The sequence below is a fragment of the Dipodomys spectabilis genome, unplaced genomic scaffold (genome assembly GCF_019054845.1).
Source record: "Dipodomys spectabilis isolate Male_0828 unplaced genomic scaffold, ASM1905484v1 ptg000089l, whole genome shotgun sequence".
NCBI classification, from domain to species: Eukaryota; Metazoa; Chordata; class Mammalia; order Rodentia; family Heteromyidae; genus Dipodomys; species Dipodomys spectabilis.
The window spans coordinates 3,072,505-3,100,130 of NW_024870766.1; the positions used below are offsets into that span (position 1 = coordinate 3,072,505).

General features: G+C 38.6%; 1 protein-coding gene across 2 annotated transcripts; it reads left to right on the forward strand.

Moving 5' to 3' along the window:
- Positions 1-3,992: 3,992 nt before the first annotated feature.
- On the forward strand, positions 3,993-27,258 carry Samd9l (sterile alpha motif domain containing 9 like). Of its 2 annotated transcripts, XM_042684517.1 has the most exons (4): positions 3,993-4,218; positions 18,594-18,800; positions 19,636-24,393; positions 27,223-27,258. In XM_042684517.1, the coding sequence occupies exon 3, from the start codon at positions 19,657-19,659 to the stop codon at positions 24,391-24,393; it is 4,737 nt and encodes a 1,578-aa protein (XP_042540451.1). In that variant the 5' UTR covers positions 3,993-4,218; positions 18,594-18,800; positions 19,636-19,656; the 3' UTR covers positions 27,223-27,258. The 2 variants fall into 2 exon arrangements, with proteins under 2 accessions (XP_042540451.1, XP_042540452.1); XM_042684518.1 differs by lacking the exons at positions 3,993-4,218; positions 18,594-18,800; positions 27,223-27,258 and adding an exon at positions 19,024-19,054 and having other exon boundaries at positions 19,636-24,466.
- The last annotated feature ends 368 nt before the right edge of the window (positions 27,259-27,626 follow it).

The window sequence follows — 27,626 nt, forward strand, 5'->3', positions numbered from 1 at the left end:
AAATTTTTTTCTGTGGTATATTTATACAATGGAATTCTATGCCTCCATCAGAAAGAATGACATTGCCCCATTTGTTAGGAAATGGAAAGGCTGGGGAAAAATTATATTGACTGAAGTATGCCAGGCCCAAAGAAACATAGGTCCCATGGTTTGCCTTATTTGCAATAACTAATATAAGTCTAGGACAAGGAGAAAAGGTCAAAAGCTATATACATATGACCATATAAAATGATGTAAGTGAAATGAACCCCAAGATAGGAACACAAGTGGTTTATTTCTTTCTTGCTATTATTTTTAACATATTTAAAATGTATTATGTGATTTTTTTGTTTCTCTTATATGTTCTTCCCCCATAGTATAACCCCTGTTTTCATTGTACTTGATGCTGGTGCCCTGCATCTTTTTTTGGGGGGGGGGTCCGGTTGTGGGGACTGAACTCTGAGCCTGGGCGCTGTCCCTCAGCTCTTCAGTTCAAGGCTAGTGCTCTACCACTTGAGCCACAGCGCCACTTCTGAGTTTTTTCTTTTTGCTTATTTGGTGCTGAGGAATCGAACCCAGGGCCTCAGGCATGCAAGGCAAGCGCTCTACCACTGAGCCACCTTCCCAGCCCCAGTGCCCTGCGTCTTGTACATACATTTTTCTAATTTGAGGAGTGTAAGGGAAATAACAAAATGCTGAAATAAGGATACAGGTTGACCCATTGTAATAATGAGATGTGCATGACACTATGTTGAAAAACGACTTGGGGGGGAGGGAGGAGTTGAGGAGGGAGGGAATTGTGGAGGGGGGAGAAGGGATGGTAGGGAAAAACAAAGGAGGAGGTAACAATGCTCCATAGGAAATGTACTCATTACCTTACTCATATAACTATAATAAGTCTGTACAGTATTTTTACAATAAAACAGATATTAAAAATATTTAAATTTTTTCAGGACTGCTTTTTGGAACCGTCTTATCCCTTGTTTCAAAATTTGAAACTATCAATCTTGGAATACTTTGTCTCTCTCTTTGTGATTACCATTTTGTCTAATAATTTATAGAAATGTTTCACCCCTTCTTTTGGTGGAATGTGGTAATATTATTTTCTTCTGCTTACTACCTTCTATTTTATTCATTTTATTGAGTTGTGAAAAGGAAAATTCTTTTTTAAAGACAGTACATTTTATTTAAGGAATTTTGCACATTGTGATTCTTTCACTGCCTATCAAATCCCTAAAAGAAAAAAACACAAGCTGTTCCTCTATATTGGGTTAACTGGGTTTTTTGTTGTTGTTTGTTTGTTTTTGTTTTGCTTTTTTGCCGGTCATGGGCTTGAACTCTTGGCCTGGGCACTGTACCTCAGCTCTTCAGCTCAAGGCTAGGGCCCTACCACTTGAGCCACAGTGCCATTTCTGGCTTTTTTTGCTTATGTGGTGCTGAGGAATCAAACCCAGGGCCTCATGCACGCAAGGCAAGCACTCTACCACTGAGCCACCTTCCCAGACCCATGGGTTAACTATTTTGCAATTCCTTCCTCCCCTCAGACCTGAGAAATGGTCCTGTGAGTACTGTGAATCACACGATTTCTGTATGAGGCATCCCAATGAGGAAATTCTTTAATTTGATTTACTTTGTCTATATATGAATGATGGAAGTGTAAATAGTGGGGTAAGAGAGTGACTCGGGGATGAGGTTGATCAGGATATATCACATACCTGTATGGATACATCATAATGAACTTCTGCATACAACCAACATCCCTTAATTTTAAAAGGATTTTATTATGTATATATTATTATGGTATGTCATTACAGTTGTATAAAAGAGTTTCAATTCAACATGTCAGTTTATGAGTGTAATGAATCTTGTTTAATGTTACCCTTTGTCCTTCCCCATATCTCCCAATGCCACCTATCCACTCAACTTACCTACCTGGTTCCTAAGAGAATGTTGAAAGGGATGATCGGATACATTGTACTCATAAACTGCTTTGTTGAATGACAATTCCTTTGAACAATTGCTTATATATAGTGAAAATATTAAATAGATACATATACAAATATAACCAAGCTAATATTTTAAAATTAGCTAAAGAAATTTCCCTTACTTGATATCAAGGGTTACTACAATGCTAGCATAAATTAAAACTATATTGTTCACATAAACTGATAGTCAGTAGACTAAAACAGACTATGACACCCAGAAAGAGACCCCACTTATCTTGATACATGAAATGTGATTCTTTAGTGCATATTTATATTTTTACTGCATGATTATTTTAGAGACATGGTGCTGGAAAAAAATATTAATCCTACAAAAATGAATGGAATTGGACCCCTACCTCATATTCTCCAGGTAAAGACAAATAAAAATAACACAATGTGAAAAAATATGATTACCAAGCCTGAAAAATGGTTTAAATGAGATACACAAAACATCCCCACAGGGAAAAGATTCATAAATTTAGCACTGTTGAAGTTAAGAATTTTTGCTTATCAACACAAAAGAAAAAGAAAAACTAAAAATTAGAAGGCATTTGTAATAACTTCAGTGGACAAAAGACTAGGATGTAGAGCACATTAAAACATAATCAAATGACTAAGAAAAATATAACCAATTTACTTTTGTAAAAGCATACAAAAGAACATGAATTCTATACAAGGGAAGCATAAAAAGCCCTAAACATATGCAAAGATTTCTCAACCTCATAATGGTGGGGAAAATGCAAACTTAAACCATAGGAAAATTTCATACCTGCTTGAATGGCAAAGGTTAAAAGTCTGATGTCCTAAGAGTTACAAAGGATATAAAATAAGGTGAATTTTCCAAATCCATTACGAGTAGGAATTTAAACTGGTCCTGCAAGTGTAAGACCCATAGAGAGGAGGGGGATATAAAAATGGATGAAGGAGAGTGAATAGGATCAAAGTATGTGTGAAAATGTCACAATAAAATCCATTATTTTGTATAACAAGAAAATGAAGATCAAAATCTTTCAAAAAACTGGAAGTGGCGCTGTAGCTCAAGTGGTAGAGCACTGGCCTTGAGCTGAAGAGCTGAGGGACAGTGCCCAGGCCCAGAGTTCAAGCCTCACGGCCGACCAAAAAAAAAAAAAATCTTTCAAAAAACTATAAAAGAGAGTCTCCCAATGCATTCATATTCTGAGGCTTTAGTATATGAATTTGAGGGAGATTAATTGAACCCACAGTAGGCATTTAAATTAGACCAAGACTTTTTAAAAATTATTATTAAGTAGTTGAACAAAGGCTTTTCAATTCCGTGAGTCAGGTTATGAGGACAATGCATCTTGATAAATGTCACCCCTTCCATCGTTCTCACCCCTTTTCCCCACTCCTATCGCTATCCTGAAGTTTATATCAAGATGATTTTTTTTTCTCAGTCAAGGAACTTGAACCCAACTCTTGGGTACAGTTGCTGAGGTCTTTTGCTCAAGGTTAGCATTCTACCACTTTGAGCTATAGTTCCACTTCTGGTTTTTTGAGGGATTTTCTCTTTTTCTTTCTTTCTTTCCTTTTTTTTTGATAGGGATGGTTAATTGGAGAGAAAGTCTCCTGTACTATCCTGTCCAGGTTGGTTTTGAACTGTAATCCTCAGATCTCAGCATCCTGGGTAGCTGGGTTTACAGGCATGAGCCACCAACACTTGGCTTAGACCAGGATTTTAATGTTATGTTCTTTCTGGTATTTCTGTTATAGGTTCCCCTTATTTCTTAGTTCTTATGACTTCAAAACAGAACTGATAAACAATGCTTTATATTTTCTGGCAATTTTCTCTGATTTTATTAGTCTATTATTTTTGTGGTACTGTGGTTTCAGCCTGAGCCTCACACATGCTAGGCAAGCACTCTACCAATGATCTACAATCCTAACCCTAAAAAATGCACACATCCTCAGAAATTCAAATAAGTATCTTCTAAAGCAAAACTGAAACTACCTGCATTTTGCTTGCTCATTCTGCTTCTACAGCCAAAGCCCCTTCCACATTCAGCCAGCTCACAGGGAAGACAGAAAGCATCCCTGCCTAAGGGCTTAGTTTTGTTGGGTTTTGGGGGGGTTTTGGTTGTTGTTGTTGTTGTTTGGTCTGTGTGTGTGTGTGTGTGTGTTGTAAAAGATCTTTAGACTCATATGTCACACGGCCATCCAAAAAGGAAAATAAGAAGACCTAAGTTAAAATGACAAGTTTCTGATATTAAGAAAAGAAGTTTTCAAGGAAATTCTGGTAAGTTCTTAAGTAAAAATTCTTTTAAAACATTTTCATACCTGTAAACAAACAGCTATTTCTTAAAACTACTGTTGTACTTTTCTCTATAAATAGATTTGTACATGAACTATCACTTGTAAAAGTCCTAAAGTACTGCAGACTATCAGTGAATACAGCAATATTGCATATCTTTAATCTACGTTAACTTGTAAATATGTATAACTGATATTAACTTGTAAATGCTTTGCTAAAAAAGGAATGTAATAAGGATGCTGACCATGAACTTGGAGAGTGAGAGGGTTTCTGGTTGTGACCAGTTGGTGATGGGAAAGGGGACAGAGGAGCAAGGCAAAATGGGCCACGAATTTCAGCATGAAGGATTATAACAGAGGCTGAGGTCCAGTATAATTATGCAAGATTTGTCCCCTGTAATAAGATAATATTAAAAAAAGTGTTGTTTTTCATCAAAGATAATGCTCTCCAGAGGCTAGCTATTCTTCTATTTAAATCTTTTATTCCTAGCCATCTCATCTGGCAATCTAATTGAAAACTTCGTTTAAGTGTCAGAGTACTTCAGGAAAACAAAACTAATTTGTTGGTATGTGGTTTCACTTCCTCAGACACTGGTGGGAGGGTGTGTGAAGCCTTCCAGGGCCCAAGCTAAAGATCTCAAGCCTCTTTCCTATGCCAATAACTCTAAGAGCCCTTCAGAGCAGAGCAGCTCCTCAGAGCATAGAGATCTAGAGTGCTTCTAAGGAACCCCTCAGACAGAGGTGGGCCCCAGTGTTTGCCCTGGAAAGCTTTGCTGACTTGGTATTTTTTAACACTAAAGAAAGAAAACTGAAGTGTTCCCTTGTTATGACATCCTGTAGCTCTTTTGTCAATAATCAACCTTGATAATAATAATTTATTTCATACTTGTTTAAAAACAGGAAGCTGGGGCCTCTAGTAAATTAAGAGTCCTGTTAAGTAGTGTCAAAATATGTCCGTAGCAATTAACTTAGTTACAACTTTATGCGTTCAGATGCTCCTAAAGTTCATGAATTGTAAACTATTTTTTAAAAGCTTTATGAAATATCCTATGCTCATATTGCTAGCATGTTAGAGGGGACAGGTTGAAAAATCTTTAACACTATAGTAGATCTAAGGGTATTGTTGAAGAGGTTAACATACTGAGCCAAGATATTACCAAGTTTTCTATTTAAAAGAACAGACTTTAGATTCAGTTACTAAATATTAGTGTGTCTATCTGAGAGGAATACTTCTGTCTCCCTGGTATCTACTGACAGAATATGAACAAACGTGATACAGAGCTGTTTCCTATTACAAGGTACCAAGTTTATGTTACAGCAAGTCCTGCCCTAGACAGATAAAGAATGAGTCACCAGCAACAGGAGGCCAAAGAGCCATTTTAAAGGGGCAAGGGGCTGCAGAGAGACAGTCCTGAAGTGATACTTCATTCTAGATCGTTGGGTTTTATTAGAATTTGTGTTCACTGGCTAATGCAAAAGAAAAATCTGGAGTCCATCCTCTCTTTGGATAAACAGAGAGAGGGTGATGTTAAATTGCTGGAAGAGGACTCTGGATAAAAGAAGATGTTTCAGGACACTTGATCAAGCCCTAGGACATCAGGAAAGCTCAACTTCTGGAGCAAAGGCAGCAGGTACTGCAGCAGTATTGAGAGTTTACTGAGGACTTCTGGTGGAGGGTTCCCCTCTCTCTTGATTTCATCATATGAAGGGATTTTTGTATGGCCTGGTTTGGAGTCTGAGTGACACAGCATAAAAGTGAGATAGTATGTTATGGAAATTGTTATTTATTCACTTTCCTTTCCTCGATAAAATTTCCTATGCATTTTTTAAAATATTTTTTGTTTTTGCCAGCCATGGGGCCTAAACTCTGGGCCTGGGCACTGTCCCTCAGCTCTTCAGCTCAAGGCTAATGCTCTAGCACTTGAGCCACAGTGCCACATCTGGCTTTTTCTGCTCATGTGGTGCTGAGGAATCGAACCCAGGGCTTCATGCATGCAAGGCAAGCACTCTACCACTGCGCCACCTTCATAGCCCTTCCTACGAATTTTTATAACCAGTTGATAGAATCTGGAGTTAGTTCTGGCCTACTGAGTGGCATAGCAAAGAGATTTCTTCAGATTTGGGGTTTCAGCCAAGTAAAATAATGACACCAGTAGAAAAAGGAAAGTCTTTTGACCTACAGCCATCATTAGCTTGAGGGTTTTCAATTTTTCCTTATTTTACCCACTTTAAGAGCGTGTTATTCATTCAGCAAGTCATTTTTGTTAAGAAGCTCTCATGTGCTAGGCATTGCAAGAGAGTAAACAAGAAATGTACCAAATCTCTTGTTCTGAAAGTACACAAATGATAAGTAAAAATATTTAGAGATTTGATTATAATAAGTCTTTGGTAAACAGAAACGAAAGAGATAGGAAATGTTGGGCAATGAGGGATGTGTTGGTAGGCTGACCAAGCGTTGCCTCAATGGGAAGATATATATGGTAGACTTCACAGAAGGCAAGTATAAGCCTGAGGGTTTTCAAGGATATGCCAGGGAGAAGAAGCAAGTGCAGTGCCCCCAACAGAAACACATGCTGCCTGGGATACAGAGTAGCATGGGTGTTGGGAGCTAGTCCAGATTTAGAAAGGAAGATATCAGTAAGGTATAAATAGTAAAGGTTTCAGGGTGCCAAGTCACATAGGGGCTGAAGTTCATTGGCATTGGGAGCTAGTCCAGATTTAGAAAGGAAGAAATCAATAAGGTATAATAGGAAAGGTCTCAGGGTGCCAAGTCACCTAGGGGCTAAAGTTCATTGTAAAGAATTGGCTTTCAATCTGCATCTGATGGAACACCACTAAGAGATCAAACAGAGTATTACTACAATATTACATATATATAGTACATGTATGTACTATATATAAATATATATTACAAAAATATAATAATAAATTATATAATACAATAATGTAGTATACAATATCATAATATATAATAATATCTAATTGTGTGTGTGTGTGTGTGTGTGTGTATACCAGTCCTGGAGCTTAAACCAGGGCCTGGGCATTGTCCCTGAGCTGCTGTGCTCAAGGCTAGCACTCTACCTCCTGAGCCACAGGTTCTGGTGGTTTTCTGATGGTTAATTGAAAATAAGATTCTCAAGCACAATCTTGGCCTGCCTGGTTTTAAACCATGATCCTCTGGTCTCAGCCACTCAAGAAGCTAGGATTACAAGCATGATCCTCTAGTGCTTGGCTAACTACTATATTTTTTTAATTTTTTTATAATCTATCTGTTATTCTTATTTGACAAACATCAGGTGACAGGAGCAAAGGTACATTGCTCACTATAGTTACGCAATCATTTTTGCTTCATACAAGTTGTAAATATATTTAAGTGGATAATTCTGAGTTGAAAACACATTCATTTTGATATATACTCTCCAAGTGAGGACAAAAGAAAGCTCAAATAATTTCTATTATCCCATCATCATAAACAAACTAAAATAGTATATGTTATTTTGATAACATGTTGTCATGTTTTTTAAAGACTTTTTTTAGGTGTGGCTAAAAAGATCTTTACCTGAAATAACATTAAAGAATAGAAGTTGACCAAATTAAGTTTTGTTTACAATTGTGCTGATCATGATAAGAGAAAAAAGGTGAAAATTGTAATTCTTCTTGTCAAAACACCAACAAAAACAACACCAATAATTAATTTTAAATAATCAACAAGTTATGTGATAGAGACAGAATTTACAATAATTAGTTTTCATAGCATTTGTTTTAGTACAACTTAATGCTGATAAATTAAAGGTAACAGATGACACTTCAAAGTAAATCCAAATCATTTAAGTATTTTACAATTTTATTCTTTTATAAACTTCAAGTTTTCCTGAAATTTAGATCACAGTTTACAAAACTGGCAGCCTTTAGAATATACTGCTTGGCAGGTAGAATGGATTTGAATTTGCAGCAATGAAATCCCTTCAGGAAAGCTGTACTTACCACAGTCTCCACATATCAGCTTCTCATACTAATACTTGCTCCGCATGAGACTTACTATAAACCCCACATTCATCCATAAAAATTGCACATGGAAGGCAGGCGCCAGTAGCTCACACATGTAATTCTAGCTACTCAGGAGGCTGATATCTGAGGACCACAGTTAAAAGCCAGCCTGGGCAGGAAATTCCATGAAACATTTATCTCCAATTTACCACCAGAAAACTGAAAGTGATGCCGTGGTTCAAGTGGTAAAGTGCTTTCCTTGAGCTGAAGAACTCAGGGACAGCATCTAGCCCAAAAGTTCAAGCCCCACAACTGACAAAAAAAAAAAATACACATAGAGCACAAATTCAAAACTTGATGATAAATCTGACAAGTTGTACCGCTCACTTGGGGAAAAAACAATCAAAAGTTTTCCTTTTTACAATATTTCTTTACATAAAAGATTTCACATATGTATATATTAGAAATAATACTGTTATGAGTGGGGCTGGGAAGGTGGCTCAGTGGTAGAGTGCTTGCCTTGCATGCCTGAGGCCCTGGGTTCGGTTCCTCAGCACCACATAAGCAAAAAGCAAAAAGCCGGAAGTGGCGCTGTGGCTCAAGTGGTAGAGCGCTAGCCTTGAGCTGAAGAGCTGAGGGACAGCGCCCAGGCCCAGAGTTCAGGCCCCACGACCGGACCCAAAAAGAAAAAAAAAATACTGTTATGAGTGACCTGAAATCTGAACTAGACAAATTTCTCACAGAAAATATTGTATATTGATTTTACTATACAACTCTCCACTCTCAAATAGTTGCTTTCAACTTTATCCATGTAAAAGCAACCAAAAAATTCTCAAATGTTTGAGTGGAAAAATAGTGACAATTACATAACTTACTATATTTTAAAATGTTAAAGATCAATAATAGCAAAAGAGAAATGAGGGGGCTATGAGGAAAGAGGAAGCTATTCCTACAAGCTGGGAGAGATGGGATGGTCCTTGGACCAAGTGGGAATGGTGGCAGATTATCAGATGCTGAATATACGTTAGCCAGCACACGATATGCTCCACATTGAATACAGAATAAAGAAAGAGAAAAAGCTTGCTTAAATCATAGTGTTGAATGCTTATTTACCTTATGAAAAAGATTTAAGTGTAGGGGACAAGTACCTCTTTCACTATTTTTCGAAGTTTTCTTCCCGTCTGAAAATGTTTGGAATAAAAAGTTAGGAGAGAAATTTACACCATAAATACTTTCTAAGAAGCAATCCAGTCAACAACATTTTTATTTGCAATGATGTTGGTTTTTGTTGATGTTTTCCTCACATTTGTTTGTTTTTGTTGTTGGTTTTGGTTTTCTTTTGTTTTGGGGGGTTTTGTTTTTGTTTTTGTTTTTTTGTTTTTTGTTTTTTGGTCGTGGGGCCTGAACTCTGGGCCTGGGTGCTGTCCCTCAGCTCTTCAGCTCAAGGCTAGCATTCTACCATTTGAGCCATAGTGCCATTTCCAGCTTTTTGTGCTTATGTGATTGCTGAGGAATCAAACCCAGGGCTTTATGCATGCAAGGCAAGCACTCTACCACTGGGCTACCTTCCCAGCCCATTTGGTTGTTTTTTTGATGTAACAGACTCTCAATAAATATCTTCTTCAGCATACTGAACAAGAATGACTTCTGCCTGCATCTCTACTTTCATATTGACACACCAACATGACATGCAAATTCTCAAGCAAATGCAATTACTCTAAAATTTCCCAATCAGAGAACCTCATAAAGACATATTGCAAATTTCTAAAATACAAAGTTTTCAGAAAGTTCAGGTAAGTTTCTAATTATTGTCTTATTTAGCCAACTCTTTTTAAAAGATATTTTTAAAAAACTGATTCCAAAAGCTAAAGTAGACCTTTTAATATGAATATACTTTTTTTTTTAAAGAAATATATTTTAAGAAAAAGTTTCTCCACCTCACCATGACTACAAAAAATATACAGTGAATTCAGACAACTTTAGAGTTTTGTTTTCTCAAGTTCATGTTATGATTCCCAGGAATAAGGGATATTAGAATTAGAGCAAGCAGGAAACATATTTTGAAGAGTGACGACTCACAGAACCAAACTTCACATGGGAGCTTAAAATTCATTCTGTTTGGTTTAATGAGATGAAGATTGAAAAACGTTAAATGAGCATAAGCTATTTCTTACAAAATGATTCTAATAAAGAAAGAGAAACCTACCTTGAATACATGTTCTAGGCATTGTAAGATAGAAAACAAACATGGACAAAATCTTTGGTTCTGGTGGAATGCACAAATGATAAGTAAAAATATGTAGAGATTTGATTATGATAAGTACTTAGTAAACAAAAACTAAAGCCAAAGAGAGATAAGAAATTCCGGGCAATGGGAAAAGAGTTGGTAGTCTGATTAAGCAGCACCTTAATGGGAAGATATATTTGATAAAGATTAGTTTCAATGCTGATGACAATTCTTTTTTTAAAAAATTTTTGCTTTTTTTTTTTTGCCAGACCTGGGTCTTGAACTCAGGGCCTGAGCACTGTCCTTAAACTGCACTCTACCACTTGAGCCACGGCAGCACTTCTAGCTTTCTCTGTATGTGTGCTGCTGCAGAATCAAACCCAGGGCCTCATGGATGGGAGGCAAGGACTCCACCATTGAGCCACATTCCCAGCCCTTAATTTGCTTTTAAAAAAGAAAACTGGTCAGCAAGTATGCCGAGTGAGCATAGATAATATTTCTGAAGACACAGATAAAATGTAGACGAACATACTGAGCCAGAGAGAAAACTGTACAGACTCTGTCAATATAACCTCAGATAATACCAAAAGTTTGTACCTAATTAAGGCCCGAAAACCTTCCAACATTGAATCATCATTTTATTGAAGATTTTCCTTCACAAGTATTCTGTGCAGGGACTACGTGGAAAAAAATGAAAGGTGCGGTTCAGGAAAATGAAACTGTTTGGTTTCATCTCTGCTGAGTAACAACACAGGGTGTGGCCTGCTGGGCTTCAGCCCGGCTGCTGGTGGGGTGAACTGCACCGCAGAACTGAGGCAGTGGCTAAGGTTTGGCACCCTGAGATCAGGTATGCACCAGAGTCTATGACACTATTCTGATCTTTCATGTCCAGCCCCAAAGAAAGCAAATGAAAGTCACTAGAGAACAGATCCTGAAATTAAGTACTAATAAACAAACAGAGTGTCAGGATTACTCCATCTGCCTGAGGAGAAGGTGGAGTTCAAACGCTCCAACCAGCTGTAAGTTGCTCATAATTAGATACGGAGATTTCGCATGAATTTCCTTTGAAGAAGCTGAACGAAAAGAACACAACAACCAAGACAATACTGGCTCTCATCTAGTTCCCCTCTATTATGACCTACTTTACATAATGATAGAGGTTTCCTGATTACAATTCCTTCCCCTTTATGCACACTACCTAGCTTCTTGCCAAACATCAGGGACCCTTGTGTTTAAAAATAGGTACTTAACAGTTCAGGATTTAAAGCTGAAGACATGGAAAAAGCCAAAAAAAATATTAAAATTTTGGGCCCAAGTCATTGACACTTGAACTAAATGCACAGCTCCTGACAAATTCAGAGCAGAGTACATATGACACTGAGGGCAAAAGTCAAGTGATATCAGCAATAGCTAATAGGCAGCCTGGTGCAGCAATGTGATATTTGAGAAGCAGCAAGGCAACTCGGTGTCTGCAGCAAAGTGAGTAGGAGTACTAAGGCCATAAACATAGTGAGGTGGAAGATCCATGTAGGACTTTACTTAGCAACTTTAGCTTCCCTTCCAACAGAAATGAGAAGCCATGGGAAGATTTGGAGCAGTGACATGACTCTACTGATATTTGAACAGAAACACATAGGTAGCTAGTTTGAAAGTAGAATGAATAGAATAGGAAGTAGGGGCAAAGCCAGTGTCAGAGAAACCAGGTAACAAATTATTAAGAGAATCTAAAGATAAGATGATGGCTAAGACCAGCATGGTGGCAATAGAGCAGTAAGACATGGTATAATGGTAGGTATATCATGAAGGGGAGGTTGAAAGTATTTGCGGCTACATCAGATGTGAAATATCAAAGGAAGGAATCTGTCTAAGATATCATTAAGGGTTTTTTTTTGGGGGGGGGGGGAGATGCCTTGAACAATTGGAAATTTTCATTTAATTGATGAGATTGTGGGGTTGGATGGGGCAGATTGTCAGGAGGTGGATTGTGGTCATATTCGATTTCTGAGGATTGTTAACTATTCAGGTAGACATAGATAAGATAGATATATGGTCATTCTAAAAGAAGCCAGGACTGATGATATTTAATTTGAAGTTATGGGTCCAGAGACTGTATTTAAATACAAGATGAATAAGATTTATACAGAGAAACTCTAGTTAGAAAAGGAAAACGCAGCAATGGATCTTGGGAAAACCAAGAAGATCCATATAGAAAAATGAGGAAAGGAAGAGAATGTGGTTGCCCAAAAGCCTGAGAGGGTCACAGAAATGAGAACAATAATTTATTTCAAATAGACTTTTATGGCAAGCATGCTTTGTCTTGCTTTGCTTTGTTTTGAATCAATGCCAACCATAGTTTTAGTGGAATATTGAGGTCAAAGACAGGTTGGAATAAGTTATGTGAGTGTGTGTGTGTGTGTGTGTGTGTGTGTGTACACGCGTGGGCATTTACCAGTATGGGGGTTGAGCTCAAGCCTTCCACTCTTTTTCAACTTGCTTGGTCACAGCTGGCACTCTACCAGTTAAGAGACACCTCCAGACTGCCATTTTTTGTTTGTTTGTTTGTTTTTGTCGGTCATGGGGCTTGAACTCTGGGCCTGGGCTCTGTCCCTCAGCTCTTCAGCTCAAGGCAAGCGCTCTACCACTTGAGCCACAGAGCCACTTCCGGTTTTCTGGTGGTTTATTGGAGATAGGAGTCTCACGATCTTTCCTGCCCAGGCTGGCTTTGAACCATGATCCTCAGATCTCAGCCTCCTGAGTAGCTAGGATTACAGGCGTGAGCCATCAGCGCCCAGCCAGACTGCTGTTTTTGCTGGTTAATTGGAGATGGAATCTCTTGGACCTTTTTGCTGGGGCTGGCTTTGAACTGCCATCTCTCCTGAGCAACTAGGATTACAGGCCTGAGCTACCAGTGGCCAACTTGAAGTAAGTTCTAAAGGGGAATGGAAGGAGAAAAACAAAGACAAGCAAAAAGAGACAGCTGAACTGTGAAGAAAAGCAGAAACACAGAGTTTGGAGATAATGAAGGCATTCATCTAATGAAAAAAATGTCATATATTTGTCTGCTGAAAGGGAAGATCCAGTAGACTGAAAAAGCCAGAGCCTGGGCAGAGAATCTCTAGAATTATCTCTTGAGTAGATGAGAGGGTAGGAGGGCAGGTACTAGAAGAGAAGCCAACCTCACTGTGTCTGTGTACAGTCTATTCAGAGAACAGAAACTCCAAATACATGGATGCAGTAACAGAAGAAAAGTCAAGAAGCAGGCCAGGAGATCAAGGCATTGTCTGCACTGTTTTACTTCTGCAGGTTTAACTAGGGCGCAAGAGCACAGCCGGAAGTGACCAAGGTGAGGAGGTGTTGCGAAGTAGGGAGATGACACTGGGAGAGAAAGGGTCAAATACTCACTTAAGAGAGTGATGTGGTAAATGGAGCAGAGAAACACAACCGGACAAGTGGCAACATGAAGGCCAGACCAGTTAGCGTATGGAGAATCATTGTCCAGACACATACGGACAGCCAATGGAATGGGTTTAACCACTATAGTTTACCTAAAGCAGTTGGATGGAAGAGGAAAAAATTATGCTTATAGTGAATGGCTAAACAAAATTAAGACAGTCAAAGGAGAAAAGTTAAGAAAAGAGGGGATAGAGAGAGGAAAAAACTGAAGAAATAGTCATGTTTGAGCACCTAATAGAGTTAGCATGAAGCCAGAGAGATGGAAGCATTTGGGACAGTGATCATGAGGTACTTGCTTATTATTACCTGGAGTGGTCCTGGTAATACTACTCTCTAGTTTTTAGGGCTGCCATTACAAAGTATCACAGGTAAGAGCAACTTCGACGACCAGAATGTACTGTCAGAATCCTGGAGCTAGAAGTCCAAGGTTAAAAGACTGAGAGCAGGAAGCTCTTCCACGCCCCTCATCTAGAGGTGTGCTAGCAATCTATGACAATCCTAGGCTTCTAGAACACAATCTTGTCTCTGTCTTTATGTCCACATGCTGCTCCCCCTGGGCCCAGATTTCTCCTTTTCATAACAACAACAGAGTCTAGGAGGGACTGGGAGAGAGTAAGAGAACAGAAGACACTGTGTGAAAGGAAATGTACTCATTACCTGATGCATGTAATTGCAATCCCTCTCTAAACCACCTTTATAATAACAATAAACTAAATTAATTTAAAAAAATAAAAAATCCTTCTTGGAAAAGAATGCCTGGGTCTACCTTAGTGACGTGTTGACAGCTAGTGACATTGACAATAGCCTTGGTCTCCAAATAAGGTCATATTCTGAAGTACTAGAGGTTAGTACTTGAGCACATGGATATTCAGGAGGGCAGAATCCAATTCAACAGTGACAAAAAGGTTGGATATGAGCATGGGAGCAGAGACAGGTTAAGGCAGAGATCATTGAACAAGATGAAGTCACTTGCTTGGCAGGCCAGTGTGTTTAAAGGATCAATTACAAGTCTATTGAACCACCAATAATTATGACAGAAATAGTATCCTTTTAGGTGCCTACAAAAAAAATCTGTTGTCATGGTGGCACAAGCCTATAATCTTGATAATCTTAGTAATTGGGAGACTAAGGCAAGAGAATCTCAACTTCAATACCAGACCCTGTCTCATAAGCAAAAAAAAGTATAAAAATTATGCACTCAGAAATTCTTAATTTATGAATTTGTTTGTTTGGTTTTGGTTTTGGTTTTGGTGGTCGGTCGCGGGGCTTGAACTCTGGGCTTAGGCACTGTCCCTCAGCTCTTCAGCTCAAGGCGAGTGCTCTACCGCTTGAGCCACAGCGCCACTTCCAGTTTTCTAGTGGTTTATTGGAAGTAAGAGTCTCACAGACCTTCCTTGCCCAGGCTGGCTTTGAACCGTGATCCTCAGATATCAGCCTCCTGAGTAGCTAGGATTACAGGCGTGAGCCACTGGCACCCAGATAATTGATGAATTTTTTTTGCAATGCTGGGATTTGAACTCAGAGCTTTGTGCTTCCCAGGCCAGCACTCTGCCCATTCAGCTATACTTCTGCTTGCTTTTGTTCTACTTACTTGTTTGTGAGTGCTGGAACTGGTGTTTGAATTTGGGCCCTGGGTGCTGTCCCTTAGTTTTTTAACTCAGGACTGGTGCTCTACCTCTTAAGCCACAGTTCCACTTCAGTTCCACACTTCCAAGTTCCACTTGGTTGGTTAATTAGAGATAAGAGTCTCATCGATTTTCCTTCCTGGGCTGGCTTTGAACTGTTATCCTCAGATCTCAGCTTCCTATGTAGCTGAATTACAGGAATGAGCCATCAGTGCTTGGCTATTTTAGTTATTTTTTAGATGAAGTTTCATTTTTTTGCCCAGGCTAACATGGACCTCAGTCCCTTATGTCTGCTTCAAGTATAGCTGGGATGACAAGCATGCACCACCATGCCTAGCTTTTTCTATTGAAATGGGATCTCGAATTTTTTGCCTTGAACCATAATCTTCCCAATTTCTGCCTCCTGAGTAGCTAGGCTTATTGGCACCCAGCTTAATACCTGAAGTATTTCAAAGTTTAAAGTAATATTGCATGCCCCTCAGTAGATGAATGGATCAAGAAAATATGGTATATATATGCAATGAAATTCTATGCCTCCATCAGAAAGAATGACATTGCCCCATTTGTTAGGAAATGGAAAGACTTGGAAAAAATTATATTAAGTGAAGTAAGCCAGGCCCAAGATACATAGGTCCCATGGTTTCCCTTATTTGCAATAACTAGTATATGTCTAGGACAAGCAGAAGAGGTCAAAGGCTATGTACATATGACCATATAAGATGATGCTAAGTGAAATGAACCCCATGATAAGGACACAGGAGGTTTTATATTTCTTGCTGTTACTTTTAATGTATTTATAATGTACTATGTGATTTTTTTTTGTTTCTTTCGTATGTTCTTCCTCCATGGTATAACCTGTTTTCACTGTATTTGATTCCAATGCCTGCATCTTGTATGTACATTTACCTGATTCAGGGAGGGGAATAACAAAATGCTAAAATAAGGGTACAGGTTGACCCATTATAACAATGAGATGTACAAGACACTATGTTGAAACAAACTCTACAATTTCAGGAGTGCTGGGAGCAGAGTAGAGGAGGTGGGGAGGGAAGGGATGGTAGGAGAAAAACAGAGGAGGTAACAATACTCAATAGGAAATGTACTCATTACCTTACTCATGTGACTGTAATCCTCCATACAGTATCTTTACAATAAATATATATACTAAAAAAAAATAATATTGCAGTCACATTTTTAATATTTCACATTAAATGAGAGTAGTCACTTTTTCAGTTCAACTTTTTCTCCAAAATGACTTCAAGAAAACCTTTCATTGGAAATTTAATAACTGGCTATACTTTCAGGTCTACCTGATTCTTGTAAGGCAGTATTCCTCCCTTGGTCTAACTCGAGATGACACTTAGGACCTCTGCAAAACAGATAGGAAGATTGGGGATGGAAATCCCAGGTTACAAGAGCCAGCTACTGGTCTGCCTCTCTCTGACTAGAGGGACTTGCAAGCAGGCCAAAACACTGGCTCTGGACACAGAAAGTACCACCTGCTGGGCTGGGAAGGTGGCTCAGTGGTAGAGCGCTTGCCTTGCATGCATGAGGCCCCGGGTTCGATTCCTCAGCACCACATAAGCAAAAAGAAAAAAGCCGGAAGTGGCACTGTGGCTCAAGTGGTAGAGCGCTAGCCTTGAGCTGAAGAGCTGAGGGACAGCGCCCAGGCCCAGAGTTCAGGCCCCACGACCGGATCCAAAAAAAAAAGAAAAGAAAAGAAAGTACCACCTGCTGCTGGAGTACATACATTGTAATACCTTAGACCTTTACCAAACACACCTGTGAAGGGACAGAGAGCTAGACTATTACTTATTCCCAGTCATATGCCCCTGTTCACACATCTCAGCCCTACATCACTCCTTCTGACTTACACAAAGCACTTATCACAATTTGTCATTTGAAAGTTTTTGAGCTTGCACTTGTGACTTGTTAGGTTTTTTTATTTTCTAATGGACTATGAGTATCGTGAAAGAACTGCACATCTGTTTGGGTTACAATTTTTTTTTCTTAAGCGTGATGCTTGGTATCTAATAGGCACCAAATATTTGTTGAATGTATGAAAAAGGACTCTGTTTGGGGTCAGATAGTACTTATCTCTGGTGACAATATATGTACTGTTTATTTTGGAACCTTTACACTACATTGGAATGAAGTTGATCATGTTTAGAAGGCTCATTATGTCAGTTACTCATAGTTCTACTAATTTACTGGGGATTAATTATGACCCATAGATGGAAGTCACCAGTAATTAAGAGAATTAAAGACACTAAGACTGCCAGGAAAAATTTTTATCAAGGCATGTGGAAACTAATATACCCCAAACATTCTGGTGTAAATATTGTATTTATACCATGAATAAGTAATGTTAAATTTTTCTCTGGCCAATCACAGAGCTGCAGGCTAAAACACCAGTTTTCTCATTGGTTCTCCTTGTTTGACTTTGAGAAGATGAGGTGGGTGAGTTTTACAAGAAATGTCAAACGTAGTTGGGTGTGGGTCACATTTACAATTTGACTGGCCTTTGGGTCTGACTGGTTATCATTAGTTGTTTTTGTTTTGTTACTGTGTGTGTGTGTGTGTGTGTGTGTGTGTTTAGAGAAACTAGCTTCCTTCATTTTTTTATTTCAAAAGTTGCAACTCTCTGCCAGGCACTGGTGACTTGCTTGTAATCCTAGCTACTCAGGAGGTTGAGATCTGAGGATCATGGTTTGAAGCCAACTGAGGTAGGGAAGTCCATGAGACTCTTATTTATCTCCAAGGAACTATAGAAAAAGCTGGAAGAACAGCTGTGGCTCAAGTGATAAAGCATTCACCTTGAGCAAAAGAAAATCAGGGAGAGTACAGGGCTTCTGTATTCTCCCTGATTTCAAGCCCTAGGAGCAGCATAATTAAGTAAGTAAATAAATAAATAGCTGTAAATCTTTTAAACTTTTCTCTCTTTATGATTTAATCTTGATTTTTTAAAAAATGTTTCAGTTTTGATAGTTTCTACTTATTAAAATGCTTTCATTTTCTTGGATTTCCCCCTACAACCAATTTATTGATTTTTTTATTACAAATCCGTAGGTCCAGTACGGAGTATGAGAATTTACATATCATGTGAGCTTCCAGTCGATGCTGCTGCTGTTGCTGGAGTCTGGAGACCACACCTTGAGAACCACTGTCCTTGACTGTCTTCATAACGGAATCACCCAGAAATATGATTATAGGAACTAACGCCTGAAAATATCACCCCTCCTTAAATTCCTTCAACCAATAACTTTGGAATCTCAGGTATAATGCTCCATATGATTCTCCTGTTTAGCCAATACTGAGAATACCTGTATTAAGCATCCCAAATAGTCCTTGCAATCTGGCAGAGTCCAGATAGTGGGCTCTTCATCAATCTCATACCAATAATTCAGGTGCAAGTAGTTTTAACACAGGATTAAAACGCATTTTACTTTTCCTACGTATTTTTAAGTAGAAAAGACAAGCTTGACCTACAGCTAATGTCTTTTGTAGTCTCTAGTAGCCACAAGAATTAGGTAACTTGGTTAATTATTTACTGTCATATCCCTGAAGCTGTAGCCTTGTGGACCAGGAGCTAGAGTTCCAAAATATAGTAAGTGATGATTACACATTTTCTTTGTTACTATATAACAAAACAGGCCAGATTCCAAGATATGGATAGGGTCTCCTTTCCCTACTCGACTTTCACCTTTCCTTACCTATAGTTCTAAAGTTTATTTGCAATATTCTGCTATGGAGACTGATTTGTGATGCTTTTAAAGTTCTATTTTTAAATTATGAAAATTCCACTTCTACCAAGTCAAGCCTAAAAAAGAAAACTATCATTAAAAAAAAGTATGTGTTACCTAGTTAGAAGGTACTGCTTACTTCATAGCCTACAAATGCCTGGGGAAATAGGACATGAATTAAGACTATAAAACTGTTCAGAAATAAAAAAAATTAAAAAAACTGTTCAGAGTAAAAATCATGCAGATTTCAGTTAACCCTGAAAAATATTCAGCCTATATGCTATGTATGAGATAATATACATAATAGCTAAGTGATTTCAATGATAAAGTATAATGTTAAAATATTAAATGTATTGTTTTTTTCCAAGGAATAAATTTAAAGCTTTGGCATGAATGAACAAGTAAATCTACCTGAAAGGATCAAAGACTGGACCAAAGAACAGGTCAAGAAATGGGTAACTGAAGACCTGAAGATTGATGAGAAATATGGGCAAATATTATTCAATGAAGAAGTAACAGGGTTAGTCCTTCAGGAATTAAATGAAAAGGATCTTAAAGACATGGGTCTACCACGTGGCCCATCACTTCTGATAAAACGCACATATAACAAATTGAGTAACAGTTCCCTAGAAAGTAACAACCCAAATTCCAGACAATTCAATGATACAAAAGCCTCCAAAAAGGAACTGCAAAAAAAGTCAAAGCAGACAGAAAATGAGGAAAAATCAATGCCATCCAATATTGAACATGATCTCAGAGAGACCAGTAATACAAAAGAAAATACAGTAAGTGAAGTCGAGATTAAAGATAAGGAAAAGGATAAACCAGAAGCTGAACAATTTACTTGCATGCCATATCCATTTGATCGTTTCCATGACAGCCAACGTTACATAGAACATTATATTCTACAGCCTGAAACAGGACCACTCAATCTCATTGACCCTATACATGAGTTCAAAGCTCTCACAAACATAGAAATGGCTACAGAAGAGGATGTTAAGATGAAATTTACCAATGAAGTCTTCCGATTTGCATCTGCTTGTATGAATTCACGCACGAATGGCACCATCCATTTTGGAGTCAAGGACAAACCCCATGGAGAAATCGTTGGTGTGAAAGTTACCAGTAAGGATGTCTTCATCGACCACTTCAATGTAATGATTAAAAAATATTTTGAAGAGAGTGAGATCCAGGAAGCCAAGAAGTGTATTCGGGAGCCAAGGTTTGTGGAAGTCCTACTGCAAAACAACACACCATCGGACAGATTTGTCATTGAAGTGGATATTATTCCCAAACATTCAGTATGCAAAGAAAAGTATTTTTACATTAAGATGCAAAATAATGCGGATAAAACATGGAAACAAGACCAAGATCATTCGCTATATGTGAGAGAAGGCGCTAGTTCTAAGAATATCCTGGCCAGTGTCAAGAAACGCGATACAGAGTTCAAAGCATTTCTAGAAAATCTAAAGTCATGGATAGCATCTAGAAAAGAGGCTGAGGAAGAATATGTGATGAAGGCATCCAAGAAAGAGAGTGAAGGACTGAAGCTAGTTAAACTTCTCATTGGAAACCGAGACTCACTGGATAACTCATACTATGACGAGTACATTCTTGTGATCAATAAATGTAATCCAAGTCAAATAAAGCACCTAGATTTTCTAAAAGAAGTTAGATGGTTTGCTGTGTTAGACTTTGATCCTGAATCTCTGATGAAGGGAGTTGTCAGAGCTTACAGAGAAAGCCGAGTCGCAAACCTTCACCTTCCACGTCAGTATGAAGAAAAGACAATCACCATAGGGGAGAAAATTTCTACTCTGAAACTTTTTGAGCAGCCAAGCTGGATCTTCTGCAATGGCAGATCAGATCTGCAAGATGAATCATGTAAACCTCTTGAACCACACTTATGGCAGAGAGAGAGAGCTTATGGAGTTACAAAATTGATTTCATTTCTCACAGATGAAAATGTCATGGCAAGAGGGAAATTTTTGGTGGTGTTTCTCTTACTCTCTTCAGTGCAAAGCCCAGGAGATCCATTTGCTGAAACATTCTGTGCTTTCTATCGAGCTCTGAATGGACTGGAAAACACGTTGTGTATCTGTGTCGATTCACAGATTTACCAACGGTGGAAAGATTTACTACAAATGCAACTGAAAATTGCAGATGAATTGGAAAACCATAGCATCTCCACTTTAAATTTAGGGCTTGTGAACAGTACAATCCTTAAATTGAAACCAGTGACTCAGTCATCAAGAAGGTTTTTACCCTCTCATGGCTCTTCTTCAGTTATCCTAGAGAAAATGGAAGAAGATCTGCTGACAGCACTGGAGATCCTCTGTGAAAATGAGTGTAGAGACACAGACATAGAGAAAGATGAATCTAAATTCTCAGAATTTAAGAAATCAAAAGAAGAACACTTTTATCGAGGTGGTAAAGTATCTTGGTGGAACTTCTATTTTTCTTCTGAAAACTATTCTTCAGCTTTTGTGAAAAGGGACAGTTATGAAAATCTTAAGGATTTAATGCAATGCTGTGCAGAATCTCCCAAACCAGTATTTGCCAAAATCATCAACCTTTACCATCATCCAGGCTGTGGAGGTACCACATTAGCTATGCATGTTCTCTGGGACCTAAAGAAAAAATTCAGATGTGCTGTGCTAAAAAACAAAGCAACTGACTTTATAGAGATTGGAGAACAAGTAAGCAAGTTGATCACCTATAAGACTAGCCACCAGGATTGTATCCCTGTCCTTCTCCTTGTGGATGATTTTGAAGAACAGGAAAATATCTATATTCTACAGAATACCATTAATTCCCTTTTAGCAGAAACTGGTTTGCACTATGAAAAGACATTGGTAATTATCTTAAACTGCATGAGATCCCAGAATCCTGAAGAAAGTGCAAAACTGGCAGATAGTATTTCGCTAACATACGAACTTTCTCCTAAAGAACAAAGAGCTTTTGAGGCCAAATTGGAGGAGATTGAAAAGGAACACAAAAACTGTGAAAATTTTTATTCTTTCATGATTTTGAAAGGCAATTTTGATAAAACCTACATAGAAAATGTAGTAAGGAACATCTTGAAAGAACAGAATGTTGACAGCAAGGAAGCAGAACTCATTTCCTTCTTGGCTTTACTGAACTCGTATGTTACCGATTCTACAATTTCGCTATCACAGTGTGAAATATTTTTGGGACTCACCTACACTAGCACACCCTGGAAATCTGAAAGTCTAGAAGACAGGATGGGCACCTATTCTACACTTCTAGTAAGAACAGAAGTTTCAGAACGTGGGAGATACACAGGTGTGCGCATCATTCACCCTCTGATTGCCATCTACTGTCTAAAAGAACTGGAAAAAAGCTATCACATGGACAAATGTCAAATTGCACTCAAGATTCTACGCGAGGATTTATTCTATAATTCTGGAATAGGGAGAGACAAATTCCAGGACGATGTACAAACTCTTCTGCTTACAAGACAGCGCAAGGAGTATGGAGCTGAAACAGACACTCTGTTTTCCCCATTAATTGAAGCCTTGCAGAATAAAGAAACAGAAGAGGTCTTGATGGCAGGAAACATTCGATTCCCACAAAATGTTTTCATTTGCCAAGCCTTAGCAAGACACTTCTACATTAAAGAAAAGAATTTTAACACTGCTCTGTACTGGGCAAATTTAGCCAAAAAGAAAGCACCTAAAAATTCCTATATTTCAGATACACTTGGTCAAGTCTACAAAAGTGAGATCAAATGGTGGTTGGATAAAAACAAAAACTGTAAGAACATTAATGTTAAAGATCTTGCACATCTCCTGGCATCTGCTGAAAAGGCCTCAAAAGCTTTCCAAGAATCTCAACAGCAAACTGATTGTAAAGACTATGAAACTGAAGGCTGGTCACCACAGAAGTCCCAAAGAAGATACGACACATACAATACTGCTGGTTTCTTGGGTGAAATAGAAGTTGGTCTTGACACTATCCAGATTCTTCAGCTCACTCCCTTTTTCCCCAAAGATAATGAACTATTGAAAAAAGCAATGGTAGAATTTTTATCTGGAAAGGGGAGCATTCCTCCTGATCCAAAAAATGAGTATTATCTGGCACTCAGCAAGTTCACATCTCACCTGCAAAATTTACAAGCAGATTTGAAAAGGTGTTTTGACTTTTTCATGGATTACATGGTCCTTCTAAAAACAAGGAATGCCCAGAAAGAATTAATGGAAGTCATAGTAGGCAAGAAAGTCAGCCGTGGTTTCAAGAAATACACAGAACTTTTCTGCCATTTGGATTCAAGTCTAGGACAAGGCAGAGAGAGTCAGTTACTCTTAGAAGAAAATTGCAGGAAAAAACTAGAAGCTTTGAAAGCAGATAGGTTTTCTGGACTCTTGGAATATCTTAACCCAAGTCACAAAGAGGCTGCAACTATCATGGAAAATATAGTGAATGAGTACACATTCCTATTGGACCAAAACCGAAATAAACGACTGATAAAGGAGAAACAAAATTTCATTTTGGCACACATTATCCTCAGTTGTCTAAAACCCAACTCCAAGCTCATTCAACCATTTACTGTGCTAAAAAAACAACTTCGAGAAGTCTTACAACTTGTAGAAGTAAATCATCCACATCCATATCCTTACTTCTTAGCCTGCTTGCTATTCTGGCCAGAAAATCAAGAGCTAGATCAAGATTCTAAACTAGTGGGAAAGTATGTCTCCTCCTTGAACCGATCATTCAGGGGGCAGTACAGGCGCATGTGCAGGTCCAAGCAGGCAAGCACACTTTTCTATCTAGGGAAGATGAAAGGTTTCAACAGTCTTGTTCACAAGGCCAAAATAGAACAGTACTTTAGGGAAGTACCAAATACACATTCACTCTGGCAGAGTGGCGATGTATGGAAAAAAAATGAAGTCAAAGCCCTCCTGCATCGGCTAGTTGGTCAAGCTGAAGGCAAGCTGATCTTTATAGAATATGGAACAGAGGAAAAAATAAAAATACCAGTGACCTCTGTGTATTCAGGCCTACTCTGGAGTGGGAGAAACATAGAAAGAGTGTCCTTCTACCTAGGATTTTCCATTGAAGGCCCTCTGGCATATGATATAGAAATAATAAAAGCAGATATATGAATAAGGTGATGTTAGGAAAATGAACCTTAAGATATGTATTTTAAATGTTTTTTTTCTTTCATGCATTTGTTTCTAACGCAATTATAAAATTATTTCTTTGTTGCTTTGTATGTCCCTCCCCCACAGTATAACCCCTGCTTTCACTGTATTTGATGTCGGTATAATTTGTGGAGGGGAAGGGGAAAAACAAGTCGTTTAAATAAGGATACAGGTGGACCTGTTGCAACAATGAGAAGTACAAGTTGTCATGTCAAAAACGAACTTTACAACTTGTGGGGGGGGGGGGAGGACTGGGTGGGGAGGGAGGGAGGATGGGAAGGGATGGGAAGGGTAAACAAAGGAGGAGGCTACAATGCTTGATAAGAAATGTACTCACTATCTTGCCCATGTAATTGTAACCCCTCTATACAGTATTTTCACAAGAAAAAAAAAGAAATGTACTCATTATCTTGCCCTTGTAATTGTAACCTCTCTGTACGGTATTTTCACAATAAAAAAATTTAAAAAATAAAAAAATAAAATAAAAAAGAAGATATATGAAGCTAGACCCTGGTGGCTCATGCTTGTAGTCCTTGCTACGCAACTCCAATTAACCACCAGAAAAATGCAAGTAGAGCTGTGGCTCAAAGTGGTAGAGCACTAGCCTTGAGCAAAAGAGCTCCCAGATAGTCCTCAGGCTGTGAGTTCAAGCCCCACAATCAACAACAACAAAGCAAAGAAGATAAAGAATTTTAAAAATTTTATTTATATCTTGTAAAATTGCACTTCTTCTCTCCATCTTCATGGCATCTTGATGACATTATTGGCTAAACTCTAATCACAAATATTGGTTTTTCTCTCTAAATATATTGGAAGCCTTTCTAGGACATGAAATGAGCCTACATCACAGAGGAGGACATACAATAGAGTCCATCATTCACTATTTTATATTTGTTATTTCAGACTAGCATCTAAGAAGCTTCAACTGATAGCCACTGTCATGTCATAACTGGTTAAAAATCAATAAAATGTGTTTTTAATGCACTTTCTGAATTATCTCTTCATTATGGACTATATTTAACTGAAGAATATGGAGGAGAAAGTTCCGCCTAAGCATCTTTTACCTCAAAGTCACAGAAGCACTCTCAAGATCCATTTACCTCATCTTGGTACCCATAAAAAAATTCTATGAGGAAGTGGTGCTGTGGCTCAAGTAGTAGAGTGCTCTCTTTGAGCTCAAGAGCTCAGGGACAGCACCCAGGCCCAGAGTTCAAGCCCCATGATAGCCAAAAAAAATTCTATGAAAGCATTGAGTGTGGTGTTGGCACATACCTATAATCCAAGCACTCAGGAGGCAGGAAGAGTCTATGTTTGAGGACACTCTGGGCTATGTACAAAGACTCTATTTCAAGAAGGAAAAAAATGTATAAGGTAAAAATTTTGTTTTCCACACTACATTTAACTTTTCAGAGCACACGCACACATACACTTCTTTGAACTTCATGCCCTCTTCCTTCCAGTTCTTGCTTCTGGAAGAAGAAGAGAGCAAAAGACAAAAAGGCCTCTTGCTTGCACTCTTTTGCACAATGTACATGTGAATTAGCTCCATTCTTATCTCTTGTGAAAGTGGCCTTTTCTCCACCTGGATGTTGCAGTTCATTCCTTTCTGCTTCTTTTTTCATTACAATGTTCTATTTCTTAACTTGCTCACTCTCCTCTTTCTCTTTGAGATTCTCTTATTTTCTTCCCTCATTCTATCTAGGGCTATTCTGATATGACCTTCACAGCTCAGTTCAAGAGTCACTTCCACCAGGATTTCTTTGCTGATCACCCAGTCCCTGGCAGATTAGAGGTTTCCTCACAGCAACAGTGCTTCCCATGTTTCAGTGCCAGGAATGTCAACTTGGAGCTCATTCCCACAACTGTAACAGCTAGCACAGCCTCACACTGTGTACTAGAGCCTGCGATTTAAGCTGTTACAGACTTTAAATTCCATTTTTCTTGTCACCAAGCAGTCTATGCCTTCTCAGTGTTCTGATCATCAGTATCTCTATGAATCTGGGAAGTACTAATAAGGTCTTCAAACATGTCTGTTTCTAAAAACCATATTTGATCCAGACTCTGCTCTCAACATCTGCTTCTGTCTTCTATGGTCCACAAAATATTCAAGCAGACTGTCCCAAGTAGCAGCACTCTCTGAAGTGCTCCTAAGCCTGTGGAGATAGATTCATCCTCAAATTCTCTACAACTCAACCAAAACAAGACTACAGCATTCAGTAATAAATAACTAAAGACATGTCATAGTGTGACAAAATTATAATAAAAGGAGGAAGGCTGAAGATATAGGCCAGGTGGTAGACATAAGGCCCTCAGTTCAAACCCCAGTACCAAAAGCTACAACAACAATAATAATAACAACAACAAAAATCCTTTTCTTGGCACTGATGGTTCACATCTGTAATCCTAGATAGTCAGGAGGATGAGAACTGGAGAATCTCAATTAAAAATCAATCCAAGATGAGACTCTATCTCTACTTAACCAGCAAAAAGCCAGACTGGAGACATGGCTCAGCTATGGCTGAGGCATTGCTTAACAGCTTACAGTTGTAAGCTGAGGAAATGTGAAGCCTTAGGTTCAAGCTCTGGTACAAAGAAGGGAGGGAGGGAAGAAGGGAGGAATGGGGGGAGGGAAGTGAAAGGAGGAGGGAAAAAAAGAGAGAGGAAGAGAGAAAGAAAGAAAAGAAAGGAAGAAAGGAAGGAAGGAAGGAAGAAAGAAGGAAGGAAGGAAGGAAAAGAAAGGAAGGAAGGAAGGAAGGAAGGAAGGAAGGAAGGAAGGAAGGAAGGAAGGAAAGCCAGGCGCCAGTGGTTCATGCCTGTACTCCTAGCTACTCAGGAGGCTGAGATCTGATGATCATGGTTCAAAGCCAGCTCAGGCAGGAAAGTCTGTGAAAATCTTATCTCCAATAAACCACCAGAAAACTGGAGTGGCACTGTAGCTGAAGTGGTAGAGTGCTCGCCTTGAGCCAAAGAGCACAGGGGCAGCACCCAGGCCTAGAGTTCAAGCCTTATGACCCATAAAAAAAAAAAAGGACAGCCAATCAAAGGTCATGTAAACCAAGGTATAAAGACTATACTCAGTCTTTCCTTGTGGCAATTATACTCTCTTTGCTAGTTTCTGTTTCCTTTTGCTGCCTAATAAAGCTTTCACTTTTCCTGCCTGTCCTACGTTCCCCCTACTTCCCTCCCTCTTAATT